The following is a 21,645-nucleotide window of genomic DNA, read 5'->3' as shown; positions in this document are numbered from 1 at the left end:
GTCAGTTAGGTGAAATGCATGCTATTATTGCAACTGGTTTTATAATTTTCAAAATAATTGTACCAATATTCATTAGTGTAGGGCCCAAAAGCCTGGCTTTTGGCCAATTATAATTATTTAGGCTTGTTGCCATGAATTAGTATTGATGGAACACAAAGCGGTTTTTGACATTCTGTCTGAAAAACAGTATTAAAGGCACTTGAGAGCTTTTGTGATTTTACTCTTGCCTGGACTGGAAAATAAGATGTTGACTGAAAACATGTTAACAAAGTTAAAGAAAAAACCCACCCAAAATGAACACACATCTAAGATCAGTAGTCTACACACAAGATTTGGGACTTCTCCCTGAACACACAGCTGGGTTTGCTACACCAAATGGATTCATATCAATTGATCCACAATATATTTGCAATGAGCAAAATGGGACAGCAAGTTACATTCTCACATGACTATTTGGGCCATCCCAATTTTTCAAATATTTCCTAAAATCCCTTTTAAACCCTGCTCAAAGCCCTGACATTTAGACAAAAAGAATTTCCCAGATTCATAAAGGAACCTAACATGCATCATTAATTATTCACAATTTCGATTGCATATATACTTTTTTAAAATAAATGTATGTATTCATGTATACAGACGTAGACATAACAGGATACATACATCCTGGAAAAATAACTGGAAACAAATATAGTTATTTTATAATTACATCTGCTCTAAGAATAAATAATTCTATAAATTCATCAGGTATATTTAATAACAACACTCTTTACAGGTTAGTCTGAATAGTTTTATTATCTCACCTTCATTGTCGCAGTCTTGCAATGAAAGCCATATTTGATCTACCAGACCAACTCCTTTTACTTCACCATGAACTGGAATGGAATGCACTACCATTAATGCAGTTGTCAAGGGTTTGGTTTGCAATTGCCAATTCTACTCTTTTTTTTATATTTATATTTCTTCATCAATTGCCTTATTTCATCCTACTCTGCTGAAGGGAAAACATTCATTGTGATACTTTTAGATTGTTGTCCGTTCACATTTTTCACCTTTAGGCATCTATAACATGAGGAAGGCTATAATTATTGATATTTTTTGGACTGGAATCTATCAGACACAACTTGTACACGTATTTTAGAGCTATAAAAATATGTGTCATTTAATGCTTTATGATAAGCAGTGAAGAGATATTCTTCAGTCACTGGCCAAATTCTTCTTGGTATATATTCTTGGCCTGCAAAGACAAACTTAATGTATGTGCAGAAGTCTTCTGCACAGAAGTCAAGAGTCATACTCTTAGTCATCCTGCATGCAGGAGTTTTTTGTTTGGCTCTTATGGGTTATGTCTGGGACTTTCACTTTTGTTGGGGATCATATAGAGGCAAAAACCTGACTCATTAATGGTCAAGTCAAGAATTCACTGGGTTAATGAATTCTCAGAAGACATAAGATCAAAACAGCTTGTTCAGCACCTGGCCCAATTCCTCGCTCCCATTAACCTTTAACCAACTTGTGCTTCTGTAAGCTCTCTGTTGTGTCAGAGACCCTGGTGTTCCCTTACTGCTTCCTGTAAGGCAATGCAGCTAAACAACAGGTTTCTACACCTCCTCCTGTTCTACTCCAAGGTACCTCAGCATGAGGCATCACAATAAACGTTAAAAGAAAATTTAGAAATTCAGTGCTAAGTATTCTTTGCAACACGAAAAAAATGAACTTCACATGCAAAGGTAGCAGATCTATGGCCAGCAGACCTGGTTATATGTTATGAATTCAATTACAGGGAAAAACATCTAAAAAAAAAATACATATATAAAAATGAACATCAGCCAAAATGTCAAGGCTCAATTTAAATCATCTACTTAAATTATACTGCTTGAAAATTTGTGTAACTGCACATTTTATATATATGTACACACAAACTCTCTCCAACATATTTCACATGAGTCACTGAAGAGCTTTTTCCTCAGAAATTATATTAACGTTAAAAAACAGCAACAGAAATAGATTTTCTATTACTAGCATTTTATGAACAGCATAAAATCAATAGAATATATAAAAAACTGATTTGGGCAATATTAAATATTTGTCAGGAGAATGGGCTACATGAACCATGGACCTTCTCTGACTGATTAGGGATTATGACCAAGAGCAAATTTAGACCTGTCATGTTCAACAAGCATGATTAACTATGTTCATAATATTCTACAATAAAGCTGACCTCCAGAAGCTTGCTCCTGAAATTATTATGATAACTCTGAAGTCTGTCATGACTTTAGACCTTTATCCTGTCCAGATTTTCCTAAAAAGCAGGAGAAGGAAGAGATAATTGCCTGAATTTTATTTGTTATTTTTCAGCTAACATAAAAATCATACTGGATCAACCTTTTTAGCTCCTGCAAATACATCCAGCTTATTCTACTCAAGTTAACAGATCTTAAATATCACTTTTAAGCCACAGAATTTAACTTTCTAAAAGCAGACACTGTAAAGTAGTATAATGTCTTCCTGAAAGCTGAAGTATTGAAAGAGGCATAGGCAGCCTTGCTTGCTTCTTGATGAAACATCAAACCTGTATTTTGGCAGCTTATTCAGAAAGCAAATGCTTGGATGAGAGAACAGTCTAACATGATTCTAAACAAAAGACACTAAAATATTTTTCAGTATTTTTTACCATTTACAGTATTTTCAAACCAGGAAAGATAAATTTTTCCACTCCCATTAAAGGAATGTTGTTTCCTTTTCTGCAATTTAAATACTGGATCTGGTACTCCCCTTAGGGTTTACAATACAACTTCAGAAAGTAAGGTGAGTTAATGAGTACGTAACAAGTTTACTTAATCTACACTGAACTTAATTCTAAATAAACGGAAAAAATGTGTCACAAATGTACCAAAAAAGTAGACAAAATAAATAGTAATTTTTAAAATATATATTTCATTTCCAGCTCTGGAAAACAAATTGCCAGAACACATTAAGAAGTATCATCGCTCATGCAGTGGAAAAAACCTTTCCCTTGCAAAGACAGAAACTTAATTTTCCACAACTCAACTCTATTTTACAGATCTTGCAAAATCAAATAACTGACATATAATATAACACTGCTTCACAGCTTTCCTGTCCCTAATACAACCACAGGATTATTGGAGATATGACAGAGGGAGAGCCCGTTTCATGCCTGACACAAAGCCATTTATGAGCACAGCACCCTGTACTTGAATCAAGGCAGAGCCCTCTACTATAATGATATGACTTTCTGTCCAAGTACATTTATGCTAAGAGTTATTGATGATAACCTCAATTAAAATAGTAATTAAATCCTCAAAAACACTCCTATGATGGGCAAGGGTTGTGAGAAGGACAGAGACCAAGCAGCAGTTGTGACCTTGAAAGAAAAGTATTGATCCGATTTTGCCTTGTGAAAGGAAGGATGGGAAACTCAAACCAATCATCCTGAATCATTAATGAGCTCCCACAGCATGCTCTTAATTCCAGTTTTTTACATATCCAAGTGGGTTTTTCTTCAGGCTTCCTCAAAAACAGCACATTTACAATCCATACATGAAAATAAACTACACATTCATTCAAGACAATGTGAAGTATTTCTAGGCAACAAAACAGAAAAAGAATATTCCAAATCAGAAGATCATTATTAAATATCTCATTCCTATTTACGAACATTCACTATGATTGCATGGTTGTGTTCAGCCTCATGGCTCTTACATAAACTTTATACAATATCAAGAAAAAGACAGTGGAACGTAACTCTAAAAATAAAGTTTACCACCTTTAACTACTATAGCCACCTAACATCAGAAAGGACCTGTAATGATGAGCAAAAAAATAAGCTGCATATAATCCTATGCATAAACCTGTAACTTCCAGGCCAAGGGCAAAAATCTCCTCTTCCATGCATGCTACTATCTGTGGAGTCTATCACAATGCTGCTTCTGCAGACTGGTAGCTCCTATTTCCATCAGTGGTGTTTGTGGTGCTGAAAAAGCAATAGCACAGGCTGGGGCAAAAAGGTTTGCTCTCACTGATGGCTGAACCCTATAGCACCCAACACAACAGGACTAGCCGTTCTTCTAATTTTACAAAGCTTATCCATAGTTTTAATCATCTGTTTCTGCATGCACAATGATTTGCACATGGTGGGTGGGAGAGGCCTCATTTCTTTTGCATTCATTATTTTAACTGTATACATTGTACACACTGAAATTCACTGTATTCATTGAAATAATCATAGAAAGTCTGACTACTGCTTGCATTTGTTACTGTATTCTTTGATGTGTTCACATTCAATCTTGTGACCACATGTGAATAGCACAGGACAGATTAAGTAAACCTCTGTCAACAGAAGTGTCCTGGCTAGAGGCCAGGCTAAATGCCACTGTACAGAGCTTTGCAGAATAAACTTTCTCATCTTCCTATCTCTTTGATTCTACAGTGGCTGTGGCACAAGAAGCACATTTCTGGCTCTGCCTGTCTGATTTTGGGTGCCATTAGTCTGGCCTTGGTGCATCCCAAGTGGAAGTTTAAATATTTTTGGTTGGTTGGTTGGTTGGTTGGTTTTCTTAAAAAGATGCACTGGAATTCATGAATATGCAGGTTCAGTGAGGGACACCATAAAAAACAGGTGACAGCAGAACGCTGTTAACAACTAAGCATCAAGACATCACTCACAAGAGAAGCACAGATTTCTTCCTCTGGTCCCATGATATTATTTTGAAACATACATACCTTCTAGTATCAAATTCCACACTAGCAAACCAGCCTAACAACCATAGAGTTCCACTGACTGTAAGAGCTTAATTTCATGTTGGCAGCAATTAGAGGCAAGAGAAAAGCCAGCTTCCCAAGCTTTCACTCTGCTGTTCCTGAGCTCAGGGCAGCTCCTGGCCCCAGTTATGGTGACTAGACTAAGTCTGGCAACATTTGCAAAATACTTGTAAAGGTTGCATTCCCAATACTGGCCTCATCCAGAACAAACTCTTACATTGTTTTTCTGGGATACATCACCTGGCCTATCTCTCACTTAGAGATCATCAGAGCTGATACTCTCCACAGCTCTCAATCCTCTCCCCTCAGGGCTTTTTCTCTTGCTTTCATTCCTTTCTTCAATCACTTTCTCACTGATTTTTTTGCTTCTCTCTAGGATATCAGAGACCATGCTTTCAAAGTCAGGTTGGGACCTTCCCCAGACAGACAAGAAATCACACTACCCCTGTTTCTGTCATTCTTCCAACTGACAGATTTTAGTCCCACCTTCCTCATCACAACTAACTATGCATCTTCAATTCCAGCAACTCCTATACAACTTCAGGTTCTCATGTTAATACCTTCCCACTCTTCTCTTCCTACTCAGAATACAAACAATCCTTCCAGTACAAAATTGGGAAAAGGTGTCATTGTTTAGCCTTCTTTGGCTTGCTTTCTCTTAATTTCACAACAACCGTTTCCTTTTTCCCCATCACAATTTAAGAAATTCCCCACCTGCTTACCTTTTCTGGTCTTCTCACTTGGAGCTGAAGTTGTCCTCTTATCATTTTCCTTACCTCTTTTTTCACTTCTCTGGCATTCTCTCCATCATTTCTCAGTTAACCCAATTTCTCTAACAACCAGCTTGTCTTTTTTCCTTTTTTTTTTTTTTTTTAATAAAGTAATCTCATCTGTCTCTCAAACTATTACTATATTTCTCACTGTTGCAGGAGGTTTACCTGCTCTTGTTCTTGGACTACTAATCTTCTGACTACAGTATCCCTGTATGTACCCAAAATCTTGCTCAGTGTAGTCCCAACCCACAGCAGTTATTTTCTATTAGTTTTATGTAACCTATCATTCACTACCTGTGCTTAGTTTTGCATGACTCATGGTTCAGAGCTATTTGTACAATCCAAACTGCCACACACTACATTTCCTTACAAAACAATCCTTGAATTCCTTACAGTCAGTTTCAAAACAAAGGAGAAAATGGAATTTTCTTCACAAAGTAGCAGTCAAGGTGATGCTAACACACAGAATCTCCAACCAAGTGTTGTACTGTTGAAGACAGATGAAACTCTACACAAAGAACTAGAATGCATTGTATTACAGAAAAGGAAAACTGAATCTGTTGACTCTGGCTGCAGGAATCATGCAAAATCACGTAAAATTTGCTTTTCATGTTTTTCCATCCTAGATCTATCATCTTTTAGACCTATTTTGCATTATTAGCAAACCCTTTTAGTGAAATTAAACAAGAGAAATGTGCCAGAACTACAGTCACATTTCAAAAGCAATGAAGTCATGCAGTATTTAAAAAATTGATGAATTTGGTTAAGTGACTAAACTATGACTAGATTGGACAAATAAAACCATTCAAACACCATAAAAGTTACGCTAAAGAAAGCAGAAAACTATTTTGAGTCACATTTCAAAGATTATAGCTGAGAGGCTATACACGAAACCAAGAACGTGCAAGCATATGTGACCACAAACATGAATGTACGTGAACCCTTCGGTCTGTGTAAAAAGGATTAATCACTTCAGTCTACAACCTGTTTTTGTGTCTACCACTAGACACACACAGTTTTCTCACTGGCACCAGCAAAATACTTTTTGCTGTACCTTTTGTGCATTACACACACATCAGCCAATGAAGTCGACTGCATCTGAAGTGCAGGTAAGAGCACCCTCTGATATTTCTTACACTCCCTCCTCCATAACATAGAAGAAGCTAAGACATAGAAGAACTGGTCCTGGTTCATATCTTGTCCAGAGTAGATTCAGAAGTGACCTTATTAGCTGGGTTTCTTTTCTGTTACCTTTTTTTTAAGTCCTGCCATGTTGTCTGGAAGCAGTAATATAGCAAAACACTGATATTTCATCCCCTGGTTAAGGAGCTGTCTAAGATGCCTCACTCATCCAGAATCCAGTGTGTTACAGTGCCAAGGTTAATTGAGGAGCTAAAGGCCAAGATTAAGTTCCACCTATTCTCTGGGAAGATTTAGTTTCCCATGTTATTTTCCCAGATGCACACAGAAGCTGACACAACTAACCGCAGTACCTCTGCTTGCTGCACTTCTCTCCCCAAAGAAATGCTAACACCCATCAATCTAAATGAGTCTGATTCCCATCTACATTCATTTACTGGCAGGATAGTATAAAGGGGCCATTGTGTAGAAAAAAAAGTCTGGCTCACTGACCTTTTTGTTGTATTTTATGGAGGATGCCATCACCATACCAACATCTTTAGATACCAGTGATGCATTCTATCAGCCTAGTTCCTTCTCCCCTTTCAAAAATCCCTGCACTTAGCAAGGGTACTCCTTCAGTTTTAAACATCAAGACAACTCTTTGACTAAGTAACGGTAATAGACACTGAATTCTGAAGCTGACACCGTAGCTGAGGTTCTTTTTTTCCACCTCATATTGAAGCAAAACAAACTGGTAAGCAAGTTGTGGAACTGAACGAAAACATTTCAATTAAAGCATTTCCATAATATTGCTCACGGGCTTGATTGCATTTTCAGGATTTTAACACAGAGACGTTATCACTAGCCAGTTGCAATGGAAGGAACTGGAAAAAGACAGAGTGCCTAACCAGCTAACTCTGAAGTATTTAACTAAAATTTGAGTAAACTTGAAACTTAGGACAGCTGGAAGAGACACTAGGAAACTCTCAGAAGCTCTATGCCTTGTACTTAGAAGGCAAGTAATAAATGACAGGAATTTAGTGTGCACAGAGTATGGGAGCTCAGTGGTAGAGACCATTGTTCCAGTGTCAGCTGATGTACATAACAGTTCACATGAACATCCTTTTACAACAGGTGGTGGTCAGTGAGAACGGTGCCTAGCTTTATACTTCAATCAATCAAAGCACCTGCTTGTAGAAGTATAGCTTCTACTTAGCAAAAATGTCCTGACTGCTGGGAGCAAATTAAAGTTTGTGATAACTACCATCACTGCAGTACCTAAGCACTTAAACTCTAGGTGATGTCATTGTGATTAATAGCGAATGTCTACTGTAGCACGAACATTTTTAAAAGAACACAGATGGGTCACAGTCAATTGCATAGAAACTGCAAACACAAAGTATGAGTCTTCCTTTAGCACCATGAGGGCAAGACTGTCAGCCCAGAGCTGCCACAGGTAACACCTGCAGGATGGCAGAAAAAGACAGTCTCATCCTTCTCCCTGGAATATCAACTTCTCCCTATTCAAATTTGGCACACTCCAGCCTGAGCCACGTAACTGGATAGACACTTCCAGTCTCTGCAGGAACACATAGACTCTGACCTGAGAAACTGTCTGAACACACCAAAAGGAAAAGCTGGTGTTCAAATTATCCAAGTCTCTCTATGGCCTCAGGACAGTACGGTCCAACAGCCTGAAAGCATAAAATCTCCTCAGTTTCTCTGCTGGTTTGCTATCATGCTTCTCTTGTGCGTGCCATATGACCCGTAGAATATGCCATGTCCAAGACTCAGGTATAGCCTGCTTTGCCAAGGAGTAAAAAGAATGTTTCCTCTGGTTCCTCTGCCTTCCTGCTAGATTGCCGGGGAATTGCACTTTAAACCACCCATAAGGCATTCCAAACTATTCCTTTTCTAAAATAAAGCCATCTGTACTTATTTTATACCCTTTTTTACCAAAACAACAGGCTGCTTAATAGACAGAAAAGAAAGTTTCTCTCCCTCGTCAGCCTTCCTCTATGCAGCACAGAATGCAAGAACAGCCATGCTGGTCCAACCAAACGAAAAATCTATTGCCCAGCCTCTGACACAAGTCAAAAGCATTTGCCTGAGGGATCATGTTAGCACAGAGCAAGTGCATACCAGAACACCTTTGCCACACCACACCACAAAGATTTCATGTGCCCGAGGTGATGACTTTGTGCTTAATAGCTGTATCGCTCAAACTGAGAGCCGCTGGGCAGGGAACAGGCCTTGTGCCATCCACCTGACTCACAGTCTGCACTCCTAAGGCACCTGAGTTTTACTGTGCCACTGGCAGGTTGCATGATGACTTCTGATGGCAGCAGAATAGTCTGCGTTAATGTTTGGAACGTGCTGGGAGAGGCCATTGCAAGAGCAGCTGCAATGCAGAAGCTCCAGGAATAATGAAAAGCAGCTACAATACTTGCCTAGCTGGTAAGCTAGCACTCAAAAGCACAGAAAGAGAGAAATTTAGCAGGGGAGGCTCTCTGCTCTCTTAAGTGACTGAAGGCTGTGAGCACTTACAGGAGACCTCCAAGAGGATGGCCATGGGCAGAAATATTTAGCTTGTGGTAGACACAAACACATGATTTGACCTGTTTTAACTTGACTTTCAAGCAGCTAGAGCATGAAAGACATTCAACACATGCACAACTGCATCAGAGCAGCTGAAGACCCAAGATATGGACTGCTTGTAGTACACAGCCCCACTTGCCACAGAAGGACACATAACAGTACAGCTTGTGTGAGAGAACACTACAACGGCCCTCAAAAAAAAAAAAAAGGATATCAGCAGATTCTAGCTTAGACACTATTGTGCAAAAAGGCATGTTTCTACAAAGTATATTTCTTCTGCTGCCTGTTCCAGCAAGAGGGAACAAACAGAGCGATTAGGCCACAAACCTCTTTTGGAACATCTTCAGTAACAAATAATTCATCTGTGGGCACCAGCTCCTGAGCCTGAGAGCTTCCACAAGAAACGAAGTGTTATGGTAACTCAATTCACTGATTTTTAAGGAATGTTTTTCTACCAGTTTGAATTACTCACAACATCTTCTAACCAGAACCAAAGTTAAAATCTGTCCTGCTTTAAAGGCCATATTAGGGTATGTCTCCATGTTGGGCCTGGCCCTGTCAACTGTGGAGGCAAATCCAGGAACACAGGCACTCCTCATGAGGGTTATGAATGAACTCCTCCAGCTGCAGTTGCTTCCACATATGCTCTGCTGAAGAGTTGTGGCAGGGACTAAATTGTGCCACAACTGTAAGCCGTCCTCTTCTTACTTCACAAGAATGATGCATTTAAAATCCAAAATGGGTATGAGGGAAAAGATCTGAGTTCTCAGACATGCCAGTTCTCTATTTTCATACCATCAATATTTGGGGCAGGCAAGAAGCAAAGGGACTGTAGAGGGAGGAGGACCACAGTTGTGACTGGCTGGTCAAAGTACCAGGAAGAAGCGAAACTTTGTGACAAAAAGAATCAAGAGAATGGTTTGGGCTGGAAAGGACCTTAAAGACCATCTAGTTTCAATCCCTTTGCAGGGCAGGGACACCTTCCACTAGGTTGCTCAAAGACCCATACAGACTGGCCTTGAATACTTCCAGGGATGGGGCATCCACAGCTTCTCTGGGCAACTGTTCCAGTGCTTCACCACTTTCATAGTAAAGAATTTCTTCCTAATATCTAACCTAAACATAACCTCTTTCGGTCAGACAAAATGCCTTGTCATCTAGCAGCAAAAGGTGAAGAACTTTTTATAAATACTTCTTGCCTGTTTACATTACTCCTCTTTGTGCTCCAGGGTACTCATCTATGCCAGGCAGTTGAAGGAACACTGAGATTAACCTTTAATGCTAAGAATAAAACTGATCTAGGCTAAATAACAGTTACCAAATAGTTTGCCCATTTTACTTCATTATAAAGTATCCTATTACATTGCTCCCTCCCAAACCTCTTTTTCAAGAAGCTCTAAAAAATCAAACAGAAAAAAGCAGAAAGATTCTCAACCCCTCCTTAATTTATTTTCTTTTTTTAAATTTTCAAAGACAGATTTCATTTTCCTTTGTGTTTTCTGGTTTCTCATTGCCATACTAGAAATGGCATCAATTCTTCCTGGTTTCCGCTAATGGCAAAGTGAACAGCAATAAATGGGACAAAACAGGGTAGAGGACAAAACAGAGAGAATGAAAGACTTGTTTAAAAAGGTAATTCTGATTTTTGTGTAGGATACAGAACAGGTGTCAGAAGAAAATGGACTTTGAGGGCAGCACAAAAAGCTCCTTCAAAACAGAGAAGACCATTCCTATTTCACTCATCATTCATTTATGGGGAAAAAAGTCATTATATATAATACACTATTCTGATCTTTACACTGGATTATCGTCCAGCCTGAGGACTGAGTATAGCCCTAATGTTTTAAGTAAATAAATGTGAAAGGCTAAAACACTGGCCGGTGCGAGGCAGAGAGGCATACTCATATTGCACTAGTAAGGAAGCATTGGGGTGGTACAGTATCTCCAGGAAAAGGTTAATTGAGAACAGCTATGAGTCACTTCGAAAAGGTGTGTTCAGCTACCCACAAAAAAAAACTTTGGGGAATTCACTGACTGTAGTGAATTAACAGCTAATATACAAAGCTGATCCCAGGTTATAGATGTCCTGGGAGATATTAAACATGCATCAGGGGGTGCGTCTGAAAAAGAGAAATAAAAAGGGTCTATGAATTCAAATAATACAATTTTATTTGAACTTTTGCCCAGAATTTAAATAAAACCTGAAGTGTTCCCTTTACTAGATATTCAAGCGGTTTGGCTATCTTTTGTCTTAATTTTTCTTAATTCCTCTGAACTTTCGTACTTCCTCATTTTTTCCTAAGCTGCAACAGCATTGCTACAAGAATGGCTTTACAGTACTTCTTGTTCATTCTGAAAGAAAAGATACTGTGAACCTAGCAAAAAAAAAAATCTATTATTGATGCTTTCTCCAAATATTCAGACCCAAAGAGTGTAATGTCATGAGACTGTACAAACAAAACAAAGGAATTTTCAGATGCATTAAAGGAAGCTATTGATAAAAGGCTACTCTTCTGTGTTTTCACAAAATCAAGCAAGAAAGAACAAGTAGTTTGTCTGACTTTGGGAAAATTCAAATAAGCATCAGAAAACTTTGAAAACCATATTCAATCTCTGAGCAGTTTTTGTTTGTGGGGCTTTTTTAGATGCACACATTTGCCTGGAACATATTTTAACAAGTCTTCAATTTTTTTTGTGATTCCATACATACTACTTAAAAAGACATGGCTCCACTGCAGGAAGCAGAATAGCAACAGCTGAGGAGCTAGACTATAGTGTTCTGTGCCAGCCAGGCTCTGAGGCCGTGGTGAATCTTCCCCTGTTGTGCGAAGTTCCATACTGAACGCTTTTACAGGAATATGGCAAAAATAGAGCACTTCAAGTGTACTAATATCTTGGCATCTGTTAACACAATTGATAAGTAGCTAACGTGATCAAGCATTTAAAATGAGAACTTTACGATGCAGTGTAACTGTATTATCTACTATTGCAAGCAAAGGGTTTGTCCCAAGCTCAAAGAAAAAAAAAAAGGAGGAAAACGAAGGAAAAAGGTTCAAACTTCAGAGCCATTTATAGAAATCAATGCCAGTCAATAAGAAGAGGAATCCTACAGCAGTCTTTGAAAGCTGAGGAACACAAATGGAATGATACTCTCATAAACTCTGAGAGTTATCATAAGAGGAGCAAAGCCCTAAGCAATATATACTTGTAATTCCCAGTAGTGTTATCCAACTGAGACTCACATACCTGAGCCAAATAATTTCCCTGTAAAAGAAGTCACTGTTCTGTAAATAGTGTGCAGCATACTTTTCAATATTTCCCTGTCTTCGCAATTAAGCCAGTATCCGAAGACAATACAGAAGAGCTCTGAAAGTGTCTTTTGTCCACATGCCAACTTCATGTACCCATTTTTTGTGTTCCTCTGCAGTGTGAGTCAACACGTTCAGTGACAGGACAAGCAGTAATGGGTACAGACTGAAATAGAGGAAATTTCATTAAACATAAGGAGGGAAAAAAAATGTACCCAAGGTGATTGAACACTGGCACACATTGCCTAGAGAGGTTTTGGAGCCTCCACCCTCGGAGATATTCAATTCTAGCTGGCCACAGCAGCTTACCCTGCTTTGAACAGTGTTGGACTAGACACTCTCAGAGTGCCCATCAGCCTCTGTTGGGTTCTGTAGAAAGGTTTCTCCAGGAGAAGCCTCTACTGTCAGTCATTTCCCTATAAGCCTTTTTCCTAGCTAGAGATCACACAAGGGATCTCATCTCTACCAGGAATACCTTCAATCTACTATACATGTCACCACCTATATTGTTTAAGAACTGCTTGTATTTTAGCATCCAGTTTTCTAGCATGCCTACCCTCAACATTTCCTCAAACGGTGATCAAAACCAAGCACATATGTACTTCATAGTAAATGATGCTTAAATCATTGGAGAACTGGGGCCACTCAAAAATAGGTAGGTAGGTAGGCAGATAGATAGATAGACAGATAGAGGTTGGCTATAACTATTCTTTAACATAGGCTGGCTTTGCTATTCTTTGGTCATTTTCATTCTTTCTATTCGGTCCCCACAGCTGATTACTTCCTCACTCTGATTACAGGTAAGCGTATCATTATGATGATCTACCTTCTCCCCCACCTCTCACTTCTCTCACTCTCCTATTTCCTCCTACATCCAACCTCATTTTTCTCTAAAATTCTCCATGGACTAAGCCACAATTTGCCCTCACAAACTAATGCATTCCCAAAACAGTGTGACCTGTATTATGGGCAAAAGTTCATATGAAAACAGGTGAGTGTTCACCCTTTGCACATAAAAAACTAAAGGAGAAACTCTGGGTCTGTAAAATAAAGAGTTATAAAGCAACTGTGGATGTAGACTAAACACAGGGTTGGGTCTCTGCAGTTTACACCTTTAAGACTGATTCTTCTCATCTGTCACTACATTGACCTAGGAGCTCCGCTATTTCTGTGTGCCTAAGCCCATACCAAGGTGGAGCCCCAGCAACCATGATTTTCAGCTTTCCTTATTTCTACTGAATACATTTATAGTCTTCTTTTCAGTCTCTTTCCATTTTGTCTCTAAGCTGTTCTCTAGTCAGCATCTGCCCAGTTCTCCATTTCACTTCAGGTACATCATATACATGTGCACTCCTTCATCTCATCACCTGCTTGTATATTGTTTTGGGGGAGGGAGAGTGAAATACAAGTACTTGTTTACACTTCTTTCCATATATTTTTCCCAGTAAGAGACTTGAGGCCTCAGATAATTTTCCTTTGTTAATAATACTAGTGTTAATAATATCAGTGTAGTAGTTTGCATAATGAAAAGCTCTCAGCAAGTTAAAAACCTCTTTTCTGCCTCAATCGTTACAACTGAGTTTAAATTTTGCAACCAAAGGAAATCAGAGTCAAATGCACATCACTTCACTAAAAATTCTCCAGCTTCAAATTTGAGCTGTCTTCATGTTGTGGTTTGACTCGTTCAGTTCCCCTGGGGCTGGAAATGGTTAATTCCAGAGTGGCACTTCCAATGCAGAGCCAATCAAAAACTTAACAACACCTCTGCGAAATTCTATATTTAATAGGCTGGAAGAGAAGCTGTTCGGGCAGTTGGAATTAAGAGACCACGAGGAGAGAGGGTGGCCTAGGGGCCCCAAGCCCGAGGGTAGCGAGAAGTAGCGGGATCGATGCCCTCATTCTCCACCAAAAATGTGGTGGTTTTAGCCCCCAAAAAGCCAATTTTCAAGCGCCCACAATTTGCTCCAACGTGAGAGAAGTTTTCAGACAGGCACAACTCAGCATAGGGGAATTATATTAAAATTTATTACTAACACAATAAATACTACAGAACAATATATCTATACAACAATCCTATCTCTCCTATGGTAAAACAATATATTTACATAGACCATCCTCCTTTCCCCCCATAAAGTCCAGAAGGAAAGAAGAAGTCTTTTTCACTTTAAGGGCAGCACAGTCTCTCCTTTTTAAGGCAGCAGTTCTGATTTGTCGCAGCTGGAAAATCTCTCTTTCTCTTCATTAGAATGTGGAGGGGTCTCTCACCCCTACTCTGCCCCTCAATTCCAAATTGAGGGTCTCATCCATGGACTGCGAGCAGCGACAAAACTCACCTCACCAATGGTCATACCATGGAGGGTAGGAAGTTAAAGCTTACAGTCTTTGTTCTCTATTCCATGGAAGTCCCTGTCCCTGGGCATCAAGCTCCCCGGGTCAGAACGTTTTCGGGGTTTTTGGTTCAGTTCTTACCCTGAAAATGTTCCAGCAGACTTCTTCTGCTCTGTCTCAGTTGCAGGCATCAGCTCGGCTGCAATGTGTGGGGGGGCTATCCCCTGTGTCCTTCGTTTCAGCTGCCCTGGTCCAAACCTCACACAGGGCACCTCCGGGCTCCCTCTGCCTGTCCCTCTCTTACTGCTTCGGTCTGTGTAGTTTCTGCTGCTGCAAGTCCGCAGAGGCTCGCTCCATTGCAAGTTCTCTCCCAGCTGGAGGGCCCCTTGTCTCTCTGGCCGGCTCCAGATGGTCGCTGGCACCGTCTGGGCCACTCCAGGCCTGCTCCGCTCCCTGCCGTGTTTTGTTGCTGCTGCTGGCACCGCAAGTCCCCTCCCTGGCTGCCGCAGGGCCCAGCCAGCCTCACCACACCTCCCCCGCAGGGAGGGAAGGCAGCAAGGCCATCCGGGGAAACTCCTCGCGAGTTTCTCTCTCGCTCCCTGGCTGCTGCATATTCTGGCCAGGGACCCAGCTCAGCCCAAGCCACTCCAATGCCATGCCAGGCCACCCCTTAGGCCTGGCTGGGGGGGAAGAGAGGCCTGGCCCCCCACAGGGGGGCCCACTGGCCCCTCTGCTGTCTCTTGCTTCTAATTTCCAACTAGGCCAACAAGCCTTCTTTTCCAGCCTATGAAATATGGTAATTTCACAGGGATGTACTGCAGCTTTCTATTGGCTCTGCATCAGAAACTCACTTGGGATTAACCATTTCCAGCCCCAGAGGGAGGCTGGACGAGTCAAACTACGACACTTCATAAATCCTTTTTCATAGATGAGGCATGTCATCCATTGCTTGTTCCTATTACAGAAACAGAGCTACATTCCTCTCTTGTATCTTGCACTTCAGTTTGGATTCAGGAAAAACAGTAGCAGACCAAAACAGACATCTGAGTCCTAGAGACCAAATTTTATATAAATTATAACAATGGAACTCTATGCCCAATAGTACATTCTGATAGGCTGACATGGACCCAGTACAAAGCTTTAAGAAACAATGTTCTTTTATTTACTGAAACACAAGAGAATGGTGGCTTAAATATCTTAAGGTCTTTGTAAAATCCTCTACGCAAAATTACTTTCATGGATCAGTTAATACAAACTTTCATTCTTTAAAAGTACTTAATAAAAATTTGCTTCTTCAAAGTAAGGTACTTAAAAGTATTAACAACTCCATCTTCCAAATGTTCATCTAGTAAAGTAATATTACTGCCCCCATTAAAAAAATGGTGCACCTAAGACAGACAATTTGTATGATCTGCCCATGACTGCAGGGATTAGAATGACTGTCAAATAATAAAAACAACTCCTTGTGTGTGGTTCAGATGAGCAATATCATCATTGCCTTTACATTGTCTACTCACTAAAAATACTGTAGATTTGAGCACATTCACGTTTCTCTACATCTGATTTTATGACACTGACTCATATGAATTGATCTCTCTTTTATATTCTGCTCATTGACTAAATAATAGAATGTTCTAAAGACACTAAAGGACTGACACCCACAGAATTGGCATTTAGGTAGGTACAACACAGCACAAAAGCACTTCTATAGGTATAAATGAAAACTCAAAAAGTTCAGTATTTCAGTGACTTGAAGAAAGTCAAACAGTGTGTTCCCAAGCTACAAACTGATCTTCTGAATTATTTGTCAAACAAGGCAAAATTGTCCAGGAAGCCATTACTGCTAGAAGCTTATTACAGACCAATTTGAACATTAGATCACACCTATCAAACTGCAGGTTTTTGCAGAAGATAAAAGCTTCTATTTTGTAATCAGTATAGAATTAAAAGGAGTAAAAGTGTTAGCATATTAACGGCATTTCACCCTTCTCCTAAAGTAAGCCAATTGCTTAAGCCAGACATGTGATGCATGAGTTAATAACAAACAGAACAGCCCTCCCTTTTCCCACATCAGTACTTCAAACCACCCAGAGTCATCTAAACTCTCCTAAATCTGAATTTTTCAACCACCAATGTGAATGAAGCAGGAGGTTTTTTTAAGTAGCTTGGAATCAGTCCCTCACCAACAACAAGTCAAACAAAATATATTAAAGCAGAAAAGCAATGACCATTTGCTATATGCTTACAGACAAGCAAGACAGGAAAAATGTTTCTTGATGGCCCTAAAAATACAGCCAAAAGAATATGCAAAAGCCTGAATAAATGGTTACATGTCAGACAGAATGGTAAAGCACTCCACTTTCACCTAGACAGCACTGTATTTGAAGTCATGTAAATATGGGTAAATGAGGGTTAAAGTCTTTTGGTCATTATGTCACATCATTGTGTCAGAATGACAATACTGCTTTTTAAGGAGGCTCTTATCTTGCTTTTTGTACAGTGTTTCTTAGCCAAACTAAAATACAGTAAAACAGCTGAGAAATATGCAGCAAATGAGATGAGTTCCAAGCTGCCTTCCTGTGTGCTTCTTTTGGGCCAAAACTCAAAATGTAACAAGAGTTTAAAAGCAAACAGAATATAGTGAATGAAATACAAAGAAGAAAAAACATTCTTGGACTATCAGTGTGCTCCTGTTGGAATAACCAGTGCCTTTATTTAAAAGTTTTCAAGGACATTCAGGGTTCAGTGCAGAAGTTACAGAAATCACCTGAGAGAAAAAGCTATCAAGAAGTAGGAGAAAATACAGTTTCGACCTTGGCAGGCTAAACACATGGGTGTGTTCCTAACTTTTAATCAGCTTGATAAAAGAGAACGGCATCCTCATTGAGAGGCCAAATTTTAAACTTACACTCAAAAAAGACAAGAAGCAGCTAGCAAGGACTTGAAGGAAATGTAGTATTTTTGGGGTGTCCTAAAAGGGACAGTTTTCTTTCTTGGATCAACCTGTACAATCTCATAACTTAATCACAGAAAGGTAAATTTCTGTACCCTGAATTGCACAGACTTGCAAGATTTTGAAAGGGGTGAAGCATTCATAGTCAGGACTTATATTTAGACATGGTAGGTAGTTCAGAGAGTGCTCGGGGAAGGAGAAGCACCTTTCAAAGCATTACACCCAAGCCCACAGACAGGATAACTGGCACTGTCTAAGTATAATGCGAATTTCAGACTATTTGTTCTCTCACCTTTGCACTTTGCATTACAGCACACAGCTCAAAGCACTGACAGAAACTTCCTACAAACACAGAAATAAAAACTCCTCTCACCCCACATGGATTAAGTACGCAGATTTTCCTCTACTTCTGTCAAATGCTATTTGTTAACTTCTTAAAAGACAAAAGGTGCTGCTTTGGATAAGAGTGGCTTCCCTTTCCTTTCTGATTTTGGTAAAACCTACACAAACTCCATTTATCTCTACAGTAAGGCTGCTGCGATAATACTGTTGTCCGTAACTATCCACTTCCAACTTCCCTAGCAAGCAAGGAGCAGCAACGATACTGCCTTGTCACTGGAATAGAGACATATTGTGCTAAAATTTACTACAGTTCAAATAAACAAAAATGTTTTCATCCTTTTAACTGAATGATTATGTTCTAAAGTTATCCACTAATTTACTTTCCATCGGTTTCCTCTATACTTCCATTCATGCTCAGTGGTTTTATTAACATTTGCAAACTGTCTGTTGGGCTGGTTATGCTGCAACCATTTGATTACTTATATTGAGTTTTCAACATGGAAAGTAGAATAAAACAGGACTAGAATTACTCTTCCACAAATCCTCTCAGGGAGTTCACAAACACTCCCTTGCCCTCTCTACTTCAGCTCCCTTGTTATTTTTCAGTTTCATAAGCTGGTTAGATGGAGTCAGAAATACACACAAAACTGTAAGAGCTGTCTTGGCAGCTTTCATTGAATTCCCACCATGAGCACTTTCACATCCCCCAGCAAGCAAGCCAAAGTGTTTTATAAGAGCAACTCATAAGTCTTAACAAATGCATTTAAGAAATTAACCATTTATGCTGCATCTTACAAGGGTCTAAAAACCTCACCTCCAGATTCAAGGAATGAAAAGCAGCTTTTCATACAAAGCTGTTGTCAAACAGACTCTGTATAAGAAGGTGTTTAAAATGTACACAAGCACCAATACAGAATTATGTTTCACCAGTTACTCTGACCAATTCTGCAACAGAAGTCGGGAAGTCTAGCACAACATGAGAGCTTTTTCTACTCACCCTATTTTAAGTCTCTTCTAGTACCGATCAAAGATCTGTTCTATACTAATACTGTTCCCAAAGTCAATAATCAGAAACTCCTATCTTCTCTAGCTCTAAAAGACAGACTAAAAAGAAGCAAGGCGAGATTCAAAACAATTGCTTGCTTCAAACAGGACAATCCAACTTCAATCAGAATACAGAACACAAACAAAATGTTTACATTTTGTTACTGGTGGTGAATGAGTGCTTTGCTTGCCCTCCTTACCTGTAAAAATACTCTATGACTACAATTTGGAAAGGTAACTGAGTGAAATTAACATATACCAACTTATTCTCTTACCTTAGATATACCAAATGAATAGAGAAAAGTAAAAAAAAAAATAATTTTTATACAACTCTTTGAGAGGTCTTAATAAGAGATTGATCAGTACTGCCAAAGAACTAAAAGCTCCCAGAGGACCTGATACTCCCTAACACATAAAGTGGACACTTTTCTGCTCTGTCCGGTAAGGAAAAGAAGACAATGGGGAATGTGAGCTCTGTGGCAGGCTGAGCAGCTCCTCAGCATGAGCAGTGCTTCTAGGTATGGGCAGCTCTGAGGCAGCATAGCTCAGATACAACTGCCTGCTCCACATCTCTTTCTGGGGACTCTTATCACTGTCAGTCCCACATTCCAACTACGCTCGAGCTCTAAGTGCAGAAGAACTCAGCAAGGACACAGTCTAAGAAATGGGAAAACGATGCCCATGTAAAAGATGGGACCAACTGGCATTTAAAAACATGAGGTGTAAAACAATGTTTACAGAAGCTACAGATGCCTGCTGAGAACCTCAATGAGATGAAAATTTCATCCCTCACATTTCCTATGGCACAGACAGTGCTGATTGGGTATATACACATTTCTTTTTCTGATTTTCAGTGGAACATTTTTTCCATATACATGGTTGCATATAAAATACCATTGGTGCCAGTCTGACTGCTCCAGTTACTGAGTAACTACTTGGAGTTTTTCTCCAAACCGCTTGCTAAAGAAGGGTGGGAAGACGCTTAATGACAAGGTGTCCAAAGTGACCACATTGTGTTCTCAGAAGGTAACAGAAAAATGAAGCACAGCCTTTCATGCATTTCTGCTTGATATAACTCAGGAAGTTACTTCTTATGAATACAAAATAGTTATTAATTTTAGAGAGGACTTTAAAATCTTGTTTTATAAATATTTTCCATGGCAATCTGGATATTTCACTCCTTCCCACCTCCCTGTTAAGACTGTTTATTAAACTACCACTACAGCACATTGTCTTTATGCAGTTTGGATTAATTTTGCTGTCACTAAATTCAATTGCAAATGATTCAAGGAGTTCTCAGGTAGCTGGCTTGATCCTTTTATTCACAAATTCCAAGACACACATTTTAAATATATTCTGCTGACCAGTAATGATCAAAAAACCCCCTTCTTGTCATCTTTGCCTTATTTTTCTTATGTTCAAACACACCAAGTTGTTTATATGAATTCTCAACATACGCTGCAGGCTTTTCAGAGCAGGTAATATTTTCTTATTAGTCTGGGTATTGCATATCTATAAAAATCTAATCTTGGGTCAATTCAATAATACTGATAATGATAAAGGGAGAGAGAGTTTCTGGGACTTTGGACCATGGATAAATCCACAGTGTGAAGCTGAGGTGTGAATGCACACTTTAGAGAAGTCTGAGGTCCATTTAAGGGTCAAGTGAAAGTCACTCCCTTCTAGTGAAACATTAAAGAGTTATTTGTAGCTCACAGTGACATTTCACCATTACCACACATACCATGACTGTAATTAATTTTTGAAGGGGTGTACCTGAACTGTAAACTCATTTTACTGTAGATTTTCCTAACCATCACTGGTCAGATTTAAAAATAAACAATATATATGAGGTTGCTGCCATTTCATTATTTCATATAGTCATTTCCACAAAATATATCCTTATGAAAATATGATCTACATGGACAATTCTGCAACAAAGAACTACTCAGGTCAAATTTACTGATTAGGCAAGTGCATTATTTCTGTGAGAAGAGTTGTATCTTAAGATATTAAAAAACTAATAGCATCCTGGAAGGTAATTTAACACTACCACACAAAACAGAACTTCGTGCATTCTCCCTCAGGGTAGAATTTACTTCCTAGTTTCTCCAATAGCATTGAAATATTTAATGCACATCTGGAAAAACCTAACAAGTACTCAGCTTTAAAGAACTAACAACAGACAATTCTCATTGTTTCTCTCAATTAGCTTCCATCTACTTCAGCTCTGTAAATGCAATTCAGAAAGCCTCAAACACAAGTAAAATTTATGCTGAACTGTTGTTCAGTCACAGAAAGTTTTTTCTAGCCTTCCGCCAAAACTGCAGCTCTATCCTGCTGACTTTGTGTTGTTATTCAGAGTATATCAAAATGATTGTCCTCTTCTTATGCTACC

The 21,645-nt window shown here is 39.2% G+C and overlaps 1 protein-coding gene across 10 annotated transcripts in view; it reads right to left on the bottom strand.

Annotated features, from left to right (window-relative positions):
• Positions 1–21,645, bottom strand: part of NTRK2 (neurotrophic receptor tyrosine kinase 2) — a 208,360-nt gene that overhangs the window by 127,208 nt on the left and 59,507 nt on the right. For 5 of the 10 annotated variants that reach the window (XM_032675906.1, XM_032675909.1, XM_032675910.1 and 2 more), the window contains exon 12: positions 801–872. The exons of 4 other annotated variants lie outside the window; for them this stretch is intronic. In XM_032675906.1, coding sequence (XP_032531797.1) covers positions 801–872 — 72 coding nt within the window. Of the gene's footprint in view, positions 1–800; positions 873–12,572; positions 12,747–21,645 lie in introns of those variants that run through there. One more of the 10 variants, XM_032675915.1, reaches the window with a different exon arrangement.

Source organism: Chiroxiphia lanceolata, chromosome Z (assembly GCF_009829145.1).
Source record: "Chiroxiphia lanceolata isolate bChiLan1 chromosome Z, bChiLan1.pri, whole genome shotgun sequence".
NCBI classification, from domain to species: Eukaryota; Metazoa; Chordata; class Aves; order Passeriformes; family Pipridae; genus Chiroxiphia; species Chiroxiphia lanceolata.
Note: the sequence above shows the minus strand (reverse complement) of the source record. Positions and strands in the feature narration are given on the sequence as shown.